Below are 20,913 nucleotides of genomic sequence, written 5' to 3' on the forward strand. Positions count from 1 at the left end.
CGTACCTCCTGGGCTGTGACCGGCATTCTTCCTCCCCACTGTCTGCCTCCTACGTAGAGAGAAAAGACAGAAAAACAAAATTTAAACCCAAGGTCTCCTATGCAATATAAACAATGCAATGTTACTAAGCTCAACATGTGGGAATACCTTAGTTATGTTATATACTTGCATTAAATTCTCCTCATAAAAAGTGACTTCTGCCAACCCAGAAGGTTGATATAAATCAATATAACTTATTCCTGGAAGAAACTTCAACAGTTTACAGGCAAATTTCATTGATAATACTGTGCTAATCATTAAAAGAATTACCTCTGAAAGATAACTGAACATGTTATGTAAATGTTATTCTACTTCCAGTTCACAATGAATGGATATCCTGACTACCACCAACGAATTCATCATGTGGCCCATTAATGATTCTGATCCCAAACAATCACTTAAACAATGGATATCAATTCAGAGCGCTCAGGATCAAATCACAATCAACCCAATGATTAGCACTTATTAAGCTTAAAATGTGCTAGGCACCATGCTAAATACTTAAGGTATGTTATTCTACTTAATTTGTAAAAACTCTTAAGTTTGATGGCTACTTTTTTTCACTGATTCTAACAAATACCTAACTTAGGATAAATCTACAATTGATTGATTAAAAAAGCACTGAATGTTTAATTTGCAATATTTATTTTTTCTTAGTAGCATATAAAATAATAATGGGTCTTAAAACTTACAGCAATTTAAACCCAGTAAAATATGAATATTTATGTGAATATTATACAAATGAGGAATCTGCAGCTTACAAAAGGGAAGTAAGATGCCCAAATTATGCCTCTCAACACATTGTAAAAGTATATCACTGGCCCACCGTTTAGTTAGGTTTATTATATATTAAGATATTACACACATCTTTGCAGAGTCAAGAATACTGACTTGAAGAAAAAGTGGAAAAAGATGAAAGAACTAATGATACCGAGAGGCTTTTTCTTTAAACTTGTTCCCTGATCTTTTGTATTTGCTCTCCCATCACTTTCATGCTACCTGGCACTTATGGAAACTCCTTATGTCTGATGGGCATGATCCAAGGCTACTGCATAGAAAAGCCACATTTTAATCAAAATCCCATTTCATAAAGGCAGAATAATCCCTATTCAATACTGTATGTTTGAAACTGTAATCAGATCATCTCCCTGGAGATGTGATTTAATCAAGAGGGGTTGTTAACGTGGTTTAGGTAAGAACATGTCTCCACCCATTTGGGTGGGTCTTGATAAGTCCCTGGAGTCCCATAAAAGAGGAAACATTCTGGAGAATGAGAGAGATTCGGAGAGAGCAGAGACTGCTGTAGCACCACGAAGCAGAGAGTCTATGAGCCAGCGACCTTTGGAGATGAAGAAGGAAAATGCCTCCCAGGGAGCTTCATGAAACCGGAAGCCAGGAGAGAAAGCTAGCAGATGACGCCGTGTTCGCCATGTGCCCTTCCAGATGAGAGAGGAACCCTGACTGTGCTCGCCATGTGCCCTTCCACTTCAGAGAGAAACCCTGAACTTCATCAGCCTTCTTGAACCAAGTTATCTTTCTCTGGATGTCTTAGATTGTACATTTCTATAGACTTGTTTTAATTGGGACATTTTCTCGGCCTTAGAACTATAAACTAGCAACTTATTAAATTCCCCTTTTAAAAAGCCATTCTGTTTCTGGTATGTTACATTCCAACAGCTAGCAAACTAGAACACTGACAAACCCATAAGTAGTAGGAGAAATATAAACAGAAACAATCTGTGCACATTTGCCAGTGAGCCATCTACATTTTCTAGTTTATGTAAACTCTACCTCATTCTGTCTCCATTCCTGGGCAGTCAAGTTCAGCTCTAAAATCTTTATTCCCTTACTATTTTCATTATTGATTTCAGGCATGTCTCAGTCCTCACAATGGGAGGGACACTGCAAAGATTCGGAGGGAGTATAAGTAGAAAGTATCAGAGTATACTATATTTTTTGCATGACTGTTAGGAATTTAAAAGGAAAATGTCAACATAGAAAATAAATGCCTTTAGAATGAACAGTCAGAACCTGAAAAGTTTGCAAAAATGGAAATGAAAGTCTCAGGTAAGCAAATGGAAATGTATTTTTGTGCCAAACGCAATCATTAACAATAGAAATTATTTCCTGGACTATATGTAACAAATACTACTTCATTATGATTATTACCACGGGTTAATATCTCAAATTCTGATGTATTTCTCACATTATTTTTTCTGTACTTACTCACTATTTATTGATACGATGAATCTAATACTGACAGAAAAAATGGATCTATTTAGGAAATGATTAGTAATGCAGCACAGCCCAACCACATCTTTTTTAAAAAACTTAATTTGAATACTTTCCAACTTACAGGACATTTACAAAAATAATACAACCACATACAGAGAACTCCAACATACCCTTATACTACCAGATTCACCAATTTTAACATTTTGCCACATTTGCCATATCATGTTTTCTATGTATGCATCCACCCATCAATCTATCTATTCATCATTCATTTTTGGAACACTTGAGTGTAGGTTGCAGTCATCATATTCCCCGAACACTTAATACTTTCATGTTCATTTCCTAAGAACAAGGATGTTCACTTATATAAAAATGACCTTAAGTGCAGTTATCCAGTTCAAAAATATTTAACATTGACATAAAAATTACAGCTCATATTCCAATTTTTTCATTTGTCCCAATGTCTTTTTGAGCCTTTTCTCCTCCCTCATTAGATCCCATCCAGAATCTAATTCGATTTAACTGTCATTGTCTTTTTAATTGCTCTTTCTTTTCCTATTTAATGTGGGTGTGCTGGTTTGAAAGTATTGTGTACCCCCAAAAAGCCATGTCTTTGAATCCTGATTCGATTTGATACTGTAGGGTGGAAACCTTTGATTAGATTGTTTCCATGGAGAATGACCCACTCAATTGTGGGTATGACCATTTGATTAGATGGAGATGGGTCTTGATTCAAGGTGGGTCTTGATTAGTTTACTGGAGTCTGTTTAAAGGGGAGATGTTTTGGAGAACACACAGTTGCTTCAGAACTAACAGAGACACAGACATTTTTGTCTGTGCCATGCTTGGAGTGCCAACAGAGAACAGGCGCCTAGACATGGACATTTGGAGATGCAGACAGAGCCCAGCAGATGTCGCCACATGCCTTGCCATAACATACGAAGCAGGCCAGAAGTCAGAGTTGTGTCCTGGAAGAGCTAAGTGAAGGCCCACAGATGCTTAGAGAGGAAACCACTGGCAACAGAAGCTAGAAGCAACGGAACCTGGAACAAAGAACAGCAGCCACTTGCCATGTGACAGACATCAGCCTTTCTTGAGTCACATACATACACAACGTAAACTTTACCATATCAACCACTCCTGAGCATACTATTCAGTGGGATTAATCACATTCACAATGTTGTGGTACCCTCACCACCTTTCACTATTAAAATTTTCCTATTTCCCCTAACAGAAACCTTATACTCACCACACATGAAGTCTCATCTCCCTGACGGCAACAATTTGTATGCTAATTTCTGTCTCTATGAGTTTGTATATTCTCCAAAGGTTTCTTTGCAGTTACCATGGGGCTTAAATTTAATATCCTAAATCTTTAACAATTTCATTTGCTTTGATATCCATCTTCAATAGTATATGTAAACTATGCTCCAATACCCCTCCATCCACCCACCTTTGTGGAGTTCTTTATCTCAAATGACATGTTTAGATAAAACCACTGATTCATCATATTTATGCATTTGCTTTTTAGATCTTATAGGAAGCAAAAAATGGAGCTACAAATCAAAATTGTATTAATGCTGGTATTTACATTTGCCAGGTTGTTGCCCTTACCAGAAAATACTTATTTCTTCAGGGGGAGTCAATCTATTGTCCTTTCCTTTTAGCCTGTACAACTCTCTTTAGCACCTTTTGTAGGGCTAGTCTAGTGGTGACCAAACACTCTCAGCTTTTGTGTCTCTGGTAATGTCCTAATTTTGCCCTCACTTTTTTTTTACATTGTGAGATGTAATTTATATAAAAAAAGCAATAAATTTCCAAGTATACTTAAATAAGTAGTTATAGAACAGATTTTAAAGTTTGGTATGGGTTACAGTTCCACGATTTTTCATTTTTTCTTCTAGCTGCTCTAAGACACTTGAGACCAACAGAAATATCAATATAATGATTCAGCAGTCATACTCATTTGTTAAATACTATCTTCTTTGTTATACTCCTCCTTCTCAGTAAATAACATATATACATAAAAGCAATAAATTTCAAAATATATCATAACAATTAGTTATAGAACAGATTTCAGAGTTTGGTATGGGTTACAATTCCACAATTTTAGGTTCTTATTTCTATCTGCTGTAAGGTACTGGAGGCTAAAAGAAATACTATTATGATTCACGAGTCATACTCATTTATTAAACCTGACCTTCTCTGTTTAACTCCACCATCACCTTTGATCTTTCTCTTACTCTTTAGAGGTATTTGGGCTATGACCATTCTAAATTTTTCATGTTGGAAGGGGCTGTTGCTAATATGGGACAGGGGGATAGAACTAGTTGATATTCTGGCAAGGTTGGCCCCTCTGCATTTCAGAATTTATCTGGTGCAGGAACCCATACAGAGGTTGTAGGTTTTGGAAAGTTACCCTAGTGGATAGAACCTTTGTAGAATCTTAGATGATGTCCTAGGTTTCTTTAGGAGTAGCAGGGATGGTTTTGGTAGGGGTTTGGCAAGTTATAATAGGTAGCAATGTCTAACTGAAGCAAGCATAAGCATGACCTCCAATGTAGCCTCTTGACTCTATTTGAACTCTCTCAGCCACTGATACCTTATCCATTATACTTCTTTCCCCCCTTTTTGTCAGGATGGCATTGTTGATCCCATAGTGCCAGGGCCAGGCTCAACCCTGGGGGTCATCTCCCATGCCTCCAAGGAGACTTTCATCCCTGGATGTCATGTTCCACATAGGGGGGAGTTGCCCTCACTTTTGAAAGACTGTTTTGCCAGATATAGAATTCCTAGGTGGCAAGTTTCTGCTTCTAGCCCTTTAAAAATGTCATCCGACTGTCATCTTGACTTCATGGTTTCCAGTGAGAAAATCGGCACTTATTGCAACTTTCAGAATTCTCTTTTTATCTTTGGCACTCAGCAGTTTGACTGTAATAATCCATGATGTGCCTCTATTTGGGTTTATCCTCTTTGCAGCTCACTTGACTATCTTTGCTGTGTATATTCATGTCTTAGGTTAAATTTGGTAAGTTTTCAGACACTATTTCTTTGAATGTTCTCACTGCCCCTGATATGGTTTCTTATCTGCTAAGACAAATACCATATAATGGCTTGGCTTAACATCATGAATTTATGGGTTCACAGTTTCAGAGACTAGAAAGCTTGCTTCCTCCCAGGGCTGGTTATCTTCTGGGTGACTGGCAATCTTGGGATTCTGCCACATGGCAGTGTACATAATGACATCATCTCCTTTCTTCTTCTGGGTTCCATTAACTTACAGTTACTGGCTGCTTCTCATAGCTTCCTTTTTCATGTCCAATTTTCTTTGCTTATACAGACTCCAGCTATATTGGATTAAGGCCCACCCTCATTCAGTATGGGCATACCTTAATTAACATCTTAAGAGGTCCAATTGACAAATGGGTCAACAATATAAAAGAATCTCAAAAACAGGCTTTTGTTTTGGTTAATCAAACAGAAGCATTCATTTGCTTTCATTTATTTATTTCTCTTATTCATTCAACATTCATTGGATATCTATTATGTGTTAGGCACTAAGCAGCAGAGATTAAAAGCAAGCAAATGTTCTTGTCCTTGGGTAGTTCACATTTTAGTGGAAAAACATTTCCATAAACCAGAAATTATCATGAAATATGATTTGAGCTACAACAGAGGGATGTACAAAATACTACTGAAGCAACAGAGAAGGAAGGGACTAACTGTGGGGGGTTTGGGAATGATTCATAGAAGTTAATTTTTGTGCTGGATTTGAACTAGAGGTTTTTATCAGATGGAAAATAGGAGAAAAAGTATTTCAGGTAGAAGAGCTGGCATAGATAAAGGCAGAGAAGTGAGAAAGAGTTTGATGTGTTTTGGGAATGGTGGGCAGCTGTGAATAGCTGGAGCATAGGATAGGTGATGCGGGACAGAACTATCAAATAATATTGATGAAATGAGTCTATAATAGTAGGACTCTTAAGATAACAGTCCTCTGGTCAGGAAAGATGGTTGTGACTTATCCATTAGCTGGATTCCAGATTATCCATCAGTCATCTCTGCCCTTAGGAGGTATCTGTCAGCCAGGAGAAAAGAATCTAGTAATCTTTCTAAGAGTGAGCATGTACTTTGAAAGGAGAAGAGATAATGCTGTGCTTATGGCTTCAGGAAAAAGATACAAAGCACAGAGGCTTAAAGAAGTAAAGGCTTTTAAATATTTCTGCCACTTGGCTATTGGCAAGAGAAGGCTTAGATTCTCTCCTACAAAGAAAGCTGGGGATGGAACCAGATGTTTGGGTTATCCATTGCTTCATAACAATCTTTTGGGGTCAGGAGTTCACGCAGGGATTATTTGATATTCTGTTGTACACAGATCACTGGAGACCACTCAGTGGTATTCTGGTGGTATTGAGCCTGGCAGATGGGCTGGCCTGAAGTGATGAAGACATCACTCACATGTCTGATATCTTGACCTGGATGGCTGGAAAACTGGGTTCAATGGAAATATAAGCTGGAGTGCCTACATGTAGTCTCTGTATATGGCTTGGGCCTCTTTAATATATGATGACATCGAGGTTAGTTTTCTTTCAATGGTGACTTAAAGTTCCAAAATAACAATGTGGAAGCTGTCAATCCTCCTCAATGCTAGGCCCAGAGTTGGCAAAATGTCACTTCTGCCATGCTCTATTGGTGGATCAAAGAAGGCTAGCCGAGATTCAAGGGAACAGGAATTAGGAAAACCACAGTATCACGCAATCAAAGTTACAAACAAAATCAAAGTTACACCATGCTCCTGCTACTACAGGGCTTAAGAAACGAACTTCCTTGTCTGTGATATCAAGAAACAGAAAACCTCTGTGAGACATCAGTATTTCTCAAGTGTTAACTCCTTTAAAATACAAATATGTATAAATCTCAGTTGAATCTGATTTAAAATTTTCCTGACATAGCTTTGCTTCTAAACAATACCAAAGTCCTTGGTCAGCAGTTCATTTTAAAGATATCACAGAGTCAATGCCCAATAGAAAATCTGAGCTCTGGGTACAAAGCTGTCACTGGAAGTCTTTTGACTACAATTCTCTTATTTCACACCATTTATTGTGTACACTTAACTCACCATCTTATGATAATTTCAGAGTTGTTATAATATCTTTTCTATCAGCAGAGACCCAACTTCTTGAGGCTATTTAGTTTTAAAAGGTAAGTCTTATTGTGTTCTGAACCTGTCACATCTGAATAGGCAATGCAATATGGAAACTTGCAAGTTCCTGGTTCTTTATTTTTTTAAGTTTTTGCATGGGCAGGCACCGGAAATTGAACCTGGGTCTCCAGCACAGCAGGCAAGACCTCTACCTGCTGAGCCACTGTGGCCTGCCCTTTTTTAATTTTTTAAATTGAGAAATCTTCACACACATATTTTCTATACATAGTGCAACAATTAGTGGCTCACAGTATCATCACATAGTTGTGTATTCATCACCATGACCATTTTTTTTAGAAAATGTGCATCATTCTAGAAAAAGAAATAAAAAGAAAAAACTCATACATACTGTACACCTTACCCCCTCCCTCTCATTGACCACTAGTATTGCAATCTACCCAATTTTTATTTTACCCCTTTTCCAGTCTCCTTTTATTTATTAATTTATTTTTATCCACATTTTTTACTCATCTGTCCATACCCTGGATCTAAGGAGCATCAGACACAAGGTTAAGTCATTAACTTTGGTTCTTAACTTTGATTTCCTTTCAGAATCACAGCTGGAGTTTTTTTAGTAAAAAAAAAATCTCCAGGCCTCATGTCTAGAGATTCTTATTCTTTAGCTGCAAGGTGGGACCAATGGTATGCTAGAGTTGGCTAGGTTCAGAGGAATTATTAAAACATTATTATAATTTAATAATAAAAAATTATTTTTTAATTATTAAAATTTTAACAATTATAAAAATTGTTAACATTTTAAGAATCTTGGAAGGCTCAGATTGGTAGCTTGAAATTTATCTGGAAGGAGTATTTACCAGAGAAGCCAGCAAATGCTACAAATAATCACCCACCTCATTACACTTTCCTACCCACACCCACACTTTCTACCCTCCCCAAACAAGTTCTTAAACATTTACCAGCACATCACCAGGTTGGGTCCAAGAATCTGCACATTTTAAAAGTTCCATAGAAACTAAGTGATAAACAGTTAAGATTAAAAACTTTTGTCTTAAAGGTTTGGAAAAACATTTCCAAAACCAAGGATATGGGTAGTTACTACCCTCACAAAGTAATTATGGTAGGCACTAGGGAGATCAAGGTGATGTTGGGAACTCAGCTCCCCCAAAAGAGCTATTATTTCCTTTTCTAGATAGTAAGCTCTGTAAGGGCAGAACTTACTATACTGGCATAGTGCCAGGCATACAGAAGATGATCAACAGATATCAGATGAATTAATGAATATTGCCCAAGGTATCATAATCAGTAAGTAGCAAAACTATGAATAAACCTTAGACTAATTTCACAATATTATGTGTTACATCTCCATTAAATTATTAGTCATATCCTTGGTGTATTAGTTAGGGTTCTCTAGAGAAACAGAATCAACAGGGAAAACTTGCAAATATAAAATTTATGAACGTGTCTCACGTGATCGTAGGAACGCAGAGTCCAAAATCCACAGGGCAGGCTGCGAAGCCGATGACTCCAATGGATGGCCTGGATGAACTCCACAGGAGAGGCTCACCAGCCAAAGCAGGAATGGAACAGGTCTCCTCTGAGTCCTCCTTAAAAGGCTTCCCATGATTGTATTTAGCATCACTAATTGCAGAAGACACTCCCCTTTGGCTGATTACAAATGGAATCAGCTGTGGATGTAGCTGACGTGAACATGACCTAATCCTATGAAATGTCCTCATTGCAACAGACAGGCCAGCGCTTGCCCAATCAGATGAACAGGTACCACAACTTGGCCAAGTTGACACCTGTCCCTAACCATGACACTTGGTTTGCCAATGCAAGATGAGTGCCTAAATCTGAGGCAGAGTAAGCAGTACCTCTCGTAGGATAATGAGAAGACTCTGCCTCTGTGCCATTGTTTCTCAAAAATATAGGGTTTTTTCATGACTATAATTTAATTTTAACCACCCAGAGATGAATGCAGGGCAGGTGTGATTAGAGCCTTATTTCTCAGTCAAAGAAACTGCCTACAGAAGTGATATAATTTGCCCAAAATAAGCTAAGAGTGAGAGGCAAAAGGCAGAATTCTGTTTGGTAAGGTTGAATACACTTTTTGCCAGGACAAGCTATTCCACTTGCATTAAAGAACAGTCTAAGTGCACTAATGGGGACCCTGATCTAAGACCCTGTCTTTGAGCTCTCTTCCTGTTCAAATTCTGTTCCTTTCTGTGCGAATGAACAGATACTACCCTACATTTGGTCCATTTTCTTCATTGTAGCCTGAGCCCTCAACCAGATATATCCAGGTAATTATTCTATGTTCATCCAGAACAGACAGAATTGTATTAATTATGAAAACACTGAAATATTTCCATAGTGGGTGGTAAATAGTGGTTGCCTAGAGCCCCTCTGAATGTTTCATAATCCAGCAACAATCAGGCTAATGCCTGGCACAGCAGAGGACTTCCAGATTCTGCTTCCACCTATTCTGACTGGTTGATGGCTATATTTGTTGTTAAATATTTTGAATATCATCTCTACCTACAGGCTCATCTTTTCTGTTCTGTAAACTTGGGTTGAAAACTCTTGACTCCAATCTTAGCTTCTACCTACAGATAGTGTTTGCTCCTTTTTCCTGTGTTATTTGCTTCTTTTGCCTGTATTATTTGTTCTTTGTTTGTGTGTCCTGTTAGCAATACCCCAACAACTCAGCCTGGCTTCTGGTTTTACACTCTGTCTGCTGCTACACATTATTACCAGGTCTCCACGAGGAATTTAAACTGTAAAAGGCACTGATAACGCCTGAGGGAGGCTAAATAAAATCAGTTTATTATGTTTCTTTTAATATTTAATACACTAAATATTAATATTTAATATACTAAGTATCCACGGAAATAAGGAACTAGGTTAGAACCAACCAAGGTTACAAACTGAAACATTACTCAGAAATAAGGCCAAAGAACACATGCAGAAAGGTAATGAAGCTACCCTGATTGCTTACCAAATATTACTGAATAGCTTTATCTTTTCAAACTTTCTAAAATCATTTTCAAACTAATGATCAGAAAAATATAGTTAATTCCTCTGAATTAAAAAAATAGAATATTTAAGACACAGGTGTGTTAAGACAGGGTTTTGATTAGGAGAAAATGAATTACTATTATATTAATATTCATATTTAAATCTAGGCAATTAGCTTTTTAGCCACCAAGAGGGGACAAGCTAGAGTTAGGACACTGTATATCTTTGAACAGCAAATATCAACATATTCACTGCAAGCTGCTTAAATCCAAGAAGTATGAGACAGTACCATACTTAATGAGTTTTCAGCCCGAAGAGATAAGGTTGTCATCTTGGAAAAATTGATCCAAAAAATCCAATGTAAATGTCTGGCACAGGAAGTATAAGTATATACTTACAAGTATATGCCACAGAATAGAGAAGAGAGCTATTCCTATGGGTTCAGTGTTCACAGAAAGAAGTGGGCTTTAAGTCTGGTCTTGAAGGAAGGATATGATCTGAAGAGGTGCAGAGACCAATGGGGCATTCAAGACATGAGCAAGAGGGAAAAACAGCAGAAATACTTTTGAGATTTTAGGGTAGGCAGTGAGTTGGATTAGCTGAGTTGAAACCCAGAGGTTGCTTTGAAATAATTTGCAAAGTTAAGTTAAAGGGGACAAGAGATTGGAGTGATAGGATCTTGGACCTGACCCTACTGGGAAGCAAGGTAAGGTACTTAGCAACATCTTAGAAAACAGAATGAAATTATAAATATGTGGTTTTGGCAGCAATACAAATTTCTTTAAGGGAACACAGGCTAAAATTTGGAAAGCCAATTCGAAAAATTAGGTACCTTCCTAAAGTCACCACCACTCACTCCCTTTGTCATACCCGAAAAAAAAAAAAACCTGGTTAAATTAACCAGAGTTTTCCACGAGAGGGCAGACAAGTCAAAGATTACATCATTTGTTGTATTTTAAAAGACTATTTTCAGTGCCTGTAATCTTGGACAGAGCCTTTAGTTAGCAGATAAATCTTTATAGCCTATCTTACTGTGGTATAAAATGTTCCTCAATTGACAAAAAGGAACCAGTGGAAAAGTTATACTTTGAAGATATGGTTTAGCTGACAGGTACATGTGCTTATACATGGCACATGTGCTTGGAAAGCCAACAGCAGCCCTCATCACTAGATATCTTACCTTGATCTTCCCCCTCTAATGTATAGACTTTTAATCGAGGTTCTCTTCTTAGTCAGCTGGGGAAGTGCTTGTTCCAGGCACTGCACTGTATATCCTACAGCCAAAAATTTCTTGCCCCAGGCAGCATAACCTTCTCCCAAGCATTCTGTAGAGAGCTCTCTGAGCTGCCCTCTAGGAGGGCAAGTCCCTCAGGCCACCACCAGACAGACTGGTACAGACATACATGCACCCCAGAATGTGCACGAAGGCCACTCTGCTCCCTCTGGGAGCAGGACCAACCAGGGTACCAAGATCCTACTGCTTTTAAGAAGCGTTTTTCTCTATTTCAGTACTCTCCTGCTTTGTAACTACAGTCCATTAACTGTTTTCTGGAGCCAATTCTTGCTGGTTGTTCTATATCATATGTTGAAGTACTTATTGCTGGCAATATAGAAAAGCTATACATTTCTATAATTATTTTGATATTGACCAGTGTCTTTGAGTTAAAAAAATCAATTCTAATGAACTTTCATTTTATAAGCATTATTCTGTTTAAAGAATAAAACAGTAAAAAATTAGTCATCAAAATAAGGTGAACAAGTGTTTCTATTCACACAGAGATAAAAATGGAATGCAAACAGTTTTATGCAAGTTTCACAACCTAATTCTCTAAGAATTTATAGAATTTCAAGTACAAAATATCTAAAGAGTTTTATTTTCCACTGAGTTGTCCTTTTTTTTTTTTTTTCATGGGCAGGCACTGGGAATTAAACCCAGGTCTCTGGCACGGCAGGCGAGAATTGTGCCACTGAGCCACCATTGCCCGCCCAATGACAGTATTTTAACTTTCATGCAGCTGTGCTTATAATTTTTAAAATTAAAAAAGGAAATCACATACATACAATGTAAGCAGTGCTGTCAGGGAGGGAGTAGAAATGCCTACCTCTAATTCTAGCAGAAAATAAAATGACAGAAAGACCGACTAAACTGTGAGCTCTCACTATATCTTCTTTGTCTTTATATCCCAATACCTGGCACATAGTATGTGTTCTTTTTATTTCTTTCCAAGCCAAACTATATCCAGCTTTATTAAAGATACTTTCCATAAACAATCATGGTATTTCAGGCAGGACATGGGCAGACAACCATTAACAGTATACAACAGCTTTCAAATTCACTTCTTCAATGGACCACCAAAATCAGACAGCCACTATAAAACCTTCATTTGATGCTCTGAACTGATAAAGTTTAGAGTGAGGGTTGACAGTTCACATTTAGCATGTTGTTTGACAACTTTTCAAGAGCCAACCCTGATTTTCAGGAAATGAAATGAAAGTGGCAGAATTATCAGTTTGACGATCCACAAACTAAACAAGGACTTGCTGCTCTTTTGCAGGATGCCATCTCGGGGGTATCACTGGAAAGTCTAGATTGCCTGACATTCTGGTAATTTTTTGGGTGAGGCCTCAAAAGATTTTAGGGAGTCAAGTCTATGCTAAAGGCTGAGAAGGAGAAAAGGACATGAGGACATAAAAATGAATTTTAGTTTTCCCATACCACAAGGCATTTGTGCCAAGGTGGCTAATATATACCACTATCAGGGAATCCAATATCCTGACAGTAAAGATGAAGTTTCTCAAAACTAGAGGAGAAAGGTGTTTTCTCCCTTGTTAATTCAGCTTTGGAGACATTCTATTAGTGACATTTGCCCCTTCCCCAAAAAACAATGACGTGTTCTGTGTCATAGCTTGAAAAAAGAGTAAAACAAAATTCTGCATTTTTATAAAACTTGATTAAAAAAATAGCATTTCAAACTGTACAGTCACCAGATGTACACCATTGTCAAAAATACACACACTTTACTTGGCATCTCCAGCACCTTTGGCTTTTTGTGCCCGGTCTGTTTTGGTATCTGTATAGTTATTCCCATCCTTGCCAGTATGAGCTTTTCCCTTTTTTCCTTTGGGTACCTTGTCTCCATTTTTTGCAGGGGCTTTTTTTTAGGCTTAGGTTCTGGCTTTGGAGGAGCAGGTTTTTTGTCTTTTATCTTGGCTTCATCTCCTTTAGCATACCCTTCAGCCCATCTGTTAAAGCGTCATAATCTGTCCAAAAGTGGGTCTGAAGCATGCACTGATAGTCTGGACCCCAGCCCTCTGGGAGTTGGCCCCAAGTGGCTCCAGGGGGCACTGGATATGCAGGAGCCAGGCACTGGGAAATTGCTGGCAGTGGCGGGATAAGGCAGTATGAGGCCGCAAAACCACGCCAGGCAGCTGTGTTCTTCTAAAACATTTTTATTGAGATATAATTTACACACCATATAATTCACCTATTTAAAGTATACAATTAAGTTTTTAAAACTATATCCACAGGGTTGAGAATCTGTTCTTAAATGTATATATACATGCATTTTTTAAATTCTTTTTTTATTTAAGAAAACGAACAATATACTTAGAACCACCAAAAACGCGTATCTTAGTTAGATATTCATGCATTTTTAAACCATGCCAGATATTAAAAAACAAAAATATATACAAGTATAGGAAGGAAAAAAAAGTAAAAATAAGAATGTAAAGTCCAATGACAAACTGTGAAAAACATTTTCACCATATATGAAACAATGGATTATGAGCCTCAATAAACTAGGAATTTCAACACATCAGTACAAAAAAGGCAAATACCACTAGAGAAAAATGGGCAAAGAGTAGGAACAGATAATTCATAAAAGATAATTCATAAAATGGTTGAAAAGGAAGTAAAAGTAACTACCTTAAATTAAAGAAACGGAAATTAAAGATGCCGTACTATGTTTTTTCTGTTACATGATCTAAGATTTATGTACAATAACATCAGTTGCTGATTATTCATAATAACAATTGGAAAACATCTTAATGTACAAAGAAAGAGAAAGGTAAGTAAATTAAGAAGCTGCTCCTCCACGTGATAAAGGGCTACCATGAAAATCCCACATCTAATATCATATTCAATTGTGAAGACTGAAAGCTTACCCGTGAGGTCGGAAGTAAGACAAGGATGCCCATTTACACCAATGCTATTCAATACTGTACTGAAAGTGTAAGCCAGAACACTTAGGGAGGAAAAAGAAATAAAAAGCATTCAAACTAGAAAGGAAGAAGTAAAACTATCTCTATTCATAGATGACATGATCCTATACAATGAAAATCCCTAAAAGGCCAAAAGGAAGTTAACAGAGTTAATAAATGAATTTAGCAAAATTTTAGGGTACAAGTTTAAACACTCAAAAATCAACTGTGGATTCTGTGCCAAGATGGCAGCTCAGCAATGTGTAGAATTTAGTTGTCCTCCAGAGCAGCTAGTAAATAGCCAGGAATAGTACAGAACAACTGCTGGGGCCACGTCAGTGACCGGACACACAGTATACCCCAGTCTGGACGAGCTGGACCGGGTGCGAGCCTACCCAGAACCTTGAGTTTCCCAAGCCTTAGCAGTCGGTGTCTCTCCCCCACAGGCTGCTTCCCAGAGGGGAAAGGAAGGAGAGATTACCAGCAGCAGAGGCTGGGTGCAACAAATCTCCAAATGTGGAATTAATTAACAAATTCTGACTACTAAAAATAGGCCCGCAGCTCAGCTGAACCTTGAGTAAAAGTGGAGGTCGCTGGTATTAGCCCTGGTGCACAGGGGGCAAGGCTGACAGAAAAAGAAAGGTTTTTTTTTTTATTATTTGAGAAGGTCTGGGTCCTGAACGAAAGGAGGGGGCACATAGGACCTGGAGATACACGGAGCAATGTACCAACTTCAGCTCTTGATTGGCAAACCCTGGAAACGGGGGTTTTGGCTCCGAAAAGGATTTTTCGCTTTCATTTTGGTGGCTGGTCTATGGCTTGATCGCTCTTTGGATACAGCTGCAAGGCTTATCAGGCTCCACTGCTCCAGGCATAGGCAGAGTTAAGCTATTTGAGCGTTTGTCTGGAGCCGGTGCCTTCCCCAGGAGAGCGGTGGGGCCCAACTCAGGTGGAATCCCTCCCTCAAGGAGTTCAGACCCCAGTGTTTGGAAAAGGGAAGCAATTAAAGCCAGACTACAACCTCTCCTCTGTCTGCACCACGCCTCCAGCAGGGAGAGTCTGCTGAAGTTAAAGGTACCGCATCACCTTATGCTGCTGGGACCTGCAGGCAGACAAGCACCACATACTGGGCAGGATAGGAAAAACAGACAGCCCAGAGGCTTCATAGGAAAGCCTATCAATGTGCTGGGTCTCACCCTCAGCGAAAACTGACACAGGTGACTCTTTCCTCCTGACAGGAGGCCAGTTTGGTCTGGGAAAATCTGGCCGGGGTCTATAAAACCTAAGCAGACCTTCCTAAGGAGGGAAAAAAGGTACCATACAGGCAGGGAAAGAAACAAGAACTGAAAAATCCTGATCTGTTAAAGAAAACCTAAGCTAGAGGTCCAGAATAAGCTGAACTGAATGTCAAAGAACAGACAGAAAACAAAGTCATCCAGCAAGAAAACTCTAGGTAAAAAAAGTGAAAACAATTTCCAGAATAAACTAATTAAGGTAATTAAATGCCTAGACGCCAGCAAAAAATAATGAATCACACTAGGAAAATTGAAGATATGGTGCAGTCAAAGGAACACATCAACAATTCAAATGAAATTCAAGGGTTGAAACAATTAATTCAAAATGTTCGAACAGACATGGAAAACCTCATCAAATATCAAATTGGTGAATTGAGGGAGGATATAAAGAAGGCATGGAATGAACAAAAAGAAGAAATTGGAAGTCTGAAAAGACAAATCAAAGAATTTATGGGAATGAAAAGCAGACAAGAAGAGATGAAAAAAACAAAGGAGACCTACAATGTCAGATTTCAAGAAGCAAAAGATAGGATTACTGAACTGGAGGACGGAACATCTGAAATCTGACAAGCAAAAGAAAATACAGGCAAAAGAATGGAAAAATATAAACAGGGACTCAGGGAACTGAATGACAACATGAAGTGCTTGAATATACATGTTGTGGGTGTCCCAGAAGGAGAAGAGAAGAAAAAGGAGGAGAAAAACTAATGGAGGAAATGATCCCTGAAAATTTCCCAGCTCTTATAAAAGACTTAAAATTACAGATTCAGAAGTGCACCCAAAACAGAACAGATCCACACAGACATACTCCAAGATATTTACTAATCAGAATGTCAAATATTAAAGAGAAAGAGAGAATCTTGAAAGCAGCAAGAGAAAAAGCAATCCATCATATACAAGAGAAGCTCAATAAGGCTATGTGTAGATTTCTCAGCAGAAACCATGGAGGCAAGACAGTGGGATGATATATTTAAATTACTAAAAGAGAAAAACTGCCAACCAAGAATTCTATATCCAGAAAAATTGTCCTTCAAAAATTAGGGGGAAATTAAAACATTTTCAGACAAAAATCACTGAGAGAATTTGTGACCATGAAACCAGTTCTGCAAGAAATACTAAAGGGAGCACTAGAGACAGATACAAAAAGACAGGAGAGAGAGGTATGGAGAAGTGTGTAGAAATGAAGACTATCAGTAAAGGTAAAAAGAAGGAAAATGAGATATGACACATAAAATCCAAAAGGCAAAATGGTAGAAGAAAGTACTGCCCTTACAGTAATAACCTTAAACGTTTATTAATGGATTAAACTCCCCAATCAAAAGACATAGAGGGGCAGAACGGATTAAAAAACAGGACCCATCTATATGCTGTCTACAGGAGACACATCTTAGACCCAAGGATAAACATAGGTTGAAAGTGAAAGGTTGGGAAAAGATATCTCATGCAAATAACAATCAGAAAAGAGCAGGAGTAGCTATACTAATATCAAACAAATTAGTCTTCAAATGTAAAACAGTTAAGAGACAAAGAAGGACACTATATATTAATAAAAAGAACAATTCAACAAGAAGACATAACAATCATAAATATTTATGTACCAAGCCAGAGTGCTCCAAAATACATGAGGCAAACACTGAAAAGAGAAATAGACACATCTACCATAATAGTTGGAGACTTCAGTTCCCCACTCTCATCAATGGACAGAACATCTAGACAGAGGATCAATAAAGAAACACAGAATTGGAATAATACAATAAATGAGCTAGACTTAACAGACATTTATAGAACATTACACCCCACAACAGCAGGATACACCTTTTTCTCAAGTCCTCATGGATCATTCTCAAGGACAGACCATATGCTGGGTCACAAAGCAAGTCTCAATAAATTTAAAAAGATTGAAATCATACAAACCACTTTCTCAGATCATAAAGGAATGAAGTTGCAAATTATTATAATGAGAGTGCCAGAAAATTCATAAATATGTGGAGGCTCAACAACACACCCTTAAACAACCTGTGGATCAAGGAAGAAATTACAAGAGAAATCAGTAAATATCTTGGGCAAAAGAAAACGGAAACTCAACAAATCAAAATTTATGGGACACAGCAAAGGCAGTGCTAAGAAGGAAATTTATTGCCCTAAAGGCCTATATCAAAAAAAAAAAAAGAGCATAAAATCGAGGAACTAACTGCCCCTTGGAAGAACTAGAGAAAGAACAGCGAACTAACCCTAAAGCAAACAAAAGGAAAAAAATAGTGAAGGTTAGAGCAGAAATAAATGAAATTGAGAACATGAAAACAATCAAGAAAATCAACAAAATGAGAAGTTGGTTCTATGAGAAAATCAATAAGATTTGATGGACACTTAGAGAGGTTGACAAAAAGAAGAGAGAGGATGCAAATAAATAAAATCAGAAATAGAAAAAGAGACATAACCACCGACCCCACAGAAATGAAGGAAGTAATAAGAGGGTATTATGAACAACTTTATGCTAATAAACTTGACAATGAGGATGAAATGGACAGCTTCCTAGTTAGGCATGAACAACCAACATTGCGTCGAGAAGAAATAGACAACCTCAACAAACCAACCACAAGTAAAGAAATGGAATCAGTCATTAAGAAGCTCCCCCAAAAGAAAAGTCCAGGACCAGACGGCTTCATGTGTGAATTCTAACAAACATTCAAGAAAGAATTAGTACCAATCCTGCTCAAACTCTTCAAAAAAATTGAAGAGGAGGGAAAGATACCTAACTCATTCTATGAAGCCAACATCACCCTCATGCCAAAGCCAGACAAAGATATTACAAAAAAAAGAAAACTACAGACCAATCTCTCTTAGGAATATAGATGTGAAAATCCTCAACAAAATTCTTGCAAATTGAATACAGCAGCATATTAAAAGAATTATACACCATGACCTAGTAGGATTCATCCCACGTATATACGGATGGTTCAACATAAGAAAATCAATTAATGTAATACACCATATCAACAATCTAAGCAGAAGAACCACATGATGATCTCAATTGATGCAGAAAAGGCATTTGACAAAATTCAACATCCTTTCCTGTTGAAAACACTTCACAGGATAGGAATAGAAGGGAACTTCCTCAATACGATAAAGGGAATATATGAAAACCCGCAGCTAACATCATCCCCAACGGGGAAAAACTGAAAACTTTCCCCCTAAGATCAGGAACAAGACAAGGATGTCCACAATCACCACTGTTATTCAACATTGCGTTGGAAGTTCTAGCCAGAGCAATTAAACAAGAAAAAGAAATACAAGGCATCAAAATTGGAAAGGAAGAAGTAAAACTCTCACTGTTTGCAGATGATATGATATTATATGTCGAAAACCTTGAAAAATCCACCGCAAAACTACCAGAGCTAATAAATGAGTACAGCAAAGTGGCAGGTTACAAGATCAACACTCAAAAATCTGTAGTGTTTAAATGAAGCTGAATGTGAGAATGATAGAGGGAGGAGGGCTGGGGACACAAATGAAATCAGAAAGAAAGATAGACGATAAAGACTGAGGTGGTATAATCTAGGAATGCCTAGAGTGTATAATGATAGTGAATAAATTACAAATTTAAAAAATGTTTTTGCATGAGGAAGAACAAAGGAATGTCATTACTGCAGGGTGTTGAAAATTGAGAGTAATTAATATTTTAAAATTTTAACTTATGTGTGAGACTGAAGCAAAAAATGTTTGGTACAAAATTTATATTTTGACTAGTGCATTTCCTAATATAACTTATGTAGACAGCTTAATTGAACACCATAAGTACATGGAACCTTGAGTAGGACATGAGATTTTGTTGGTTTGTCCAAAGTGATGCCCTGATAAATAGAAAAGTATTTGCAAAGTCCCCTTGGGGGAATGGTGAGAATAAATTTTTCTTTTCTCATAAATCATCTACAAGGTTCTGAAAGAGTCCATTCAGAATTCTAAACCATGTCAAGTTTTTTTTAGCACTGTGCCCTAGGAAATTGCCTCAGTCAAAAATACACTTTGCTTTGACCCTCTTTCATCAAGGATTCGGTTCTTTCTTTATAGGAAGAAAAATCTCTGATCTAACGAAAGTCTCTGCTTTTCCCCCAACTGGGTATGAACTCTTCTTTCCTAAATTCCTGTTCATTAATCTTTCTTCTCACATTTATCATATTCTCCTTTGAATTATAATTACATGTATTCTTATGTTTTCCTGATTTAGTAAAAATAAAGCACCTAGTGGGTTCTCTAGAGATATTTACTGAATGAATGAATGTCATTGAGCAAATAAATGATGAAAAAAAGTTTGTAGGTAAGGAAAGGGAAAAATGAGTAAGGACTTCAACACAAAGAAACATTGTGGAGGAGAAAATTCTGGCCCACTATGTAGCAACAAGGATTTAAAAACAAATATATATACCAGCCAACCAAAGAAATGATGAGAACCAAAAGAATAACTAAATGTGCTAAACCTTAGAATTTATTGCCATGAGAAACTGGAAATAGCTAAATAATAATGTGGGTCAAATATGTAGCTAAATAAAAAAGAAAGTCAAACACAGTATGTTCACAGATACTGCTAGAATCACCAATATACTCTTCATTTGATGTACCATGACCTCTAAATTCAGAAAAGATATTGCTACGTATGTGTACTAGCCCACCCCTGCAGCATCTCCAGTAAATATGTGACCTACTAACTTAGTCACCTGAGGCTGGCATTTAGTTAGCAAGTTGTGCTGGTTTGAAAGGATGTATGTCCCCTAGAAAAGTCATGTTTTAATCCTAATCCCATTTTGCAAAGGTAGCTGTTTCTTCTAATCCCTATTCGTATTCTATGTTTGAAACTGTAATTAGAGCATCTTCCTAGAGATGAGATTTAATCAAGAGTGGTTCTTAAACTGGATTAGCTGGAGTTGTGTCTCCATCCATTTGGATGGGTCTTGAATAGTATCTGGAGTC

The 20,913-nt window shown here is 37.5% G+C and overlaps 1 protein-coding gene across 9 annotated transcripts in view; it reads right to left on the reverse strand.

Moving 5' to 3' along the window:
• Window positions 1–20,913, reverse strand: part of SSH2 (slingshot protein phosphatase 2) — a 412,119-nt gene that overhangs the window by 186,216 nt on the left and 204,990 nt on the right. For 8 of the 9 annotated variants that reach the window (XM_077165399.1, XM_077165398.1, XM_077165401.1 and 5 more), the window contains one exon: window positions 6–49. In XM_077165399.1, coding sequence (XP_077021514.1) covers window positions 6–49 — 44 coding nt within the window. Of the gene's footprint in view, window positions 1–5; window positions 50–5,377; window positions 6,067–20,913 lie in introns of those variants that run through there. The other variant, XM_077165405.1, reaches the window with a different exon arrangement.

Source organism: Tamandua tetradactyla, chromosome 6 (genome assembly GCF_023851605.1).
Source record: "Tamandua tetradactyla isolate mTamTet1 chromosome 6, mTamTet1.pri, whole genome shotgun sequence".
Classification (NCBI taxonomy): Eukaryota; Metazoa; Chordata; class Mammalia; order Pilosa; family Myrmecophagidae; genus Tamandua; species Tamandua tetradactyla.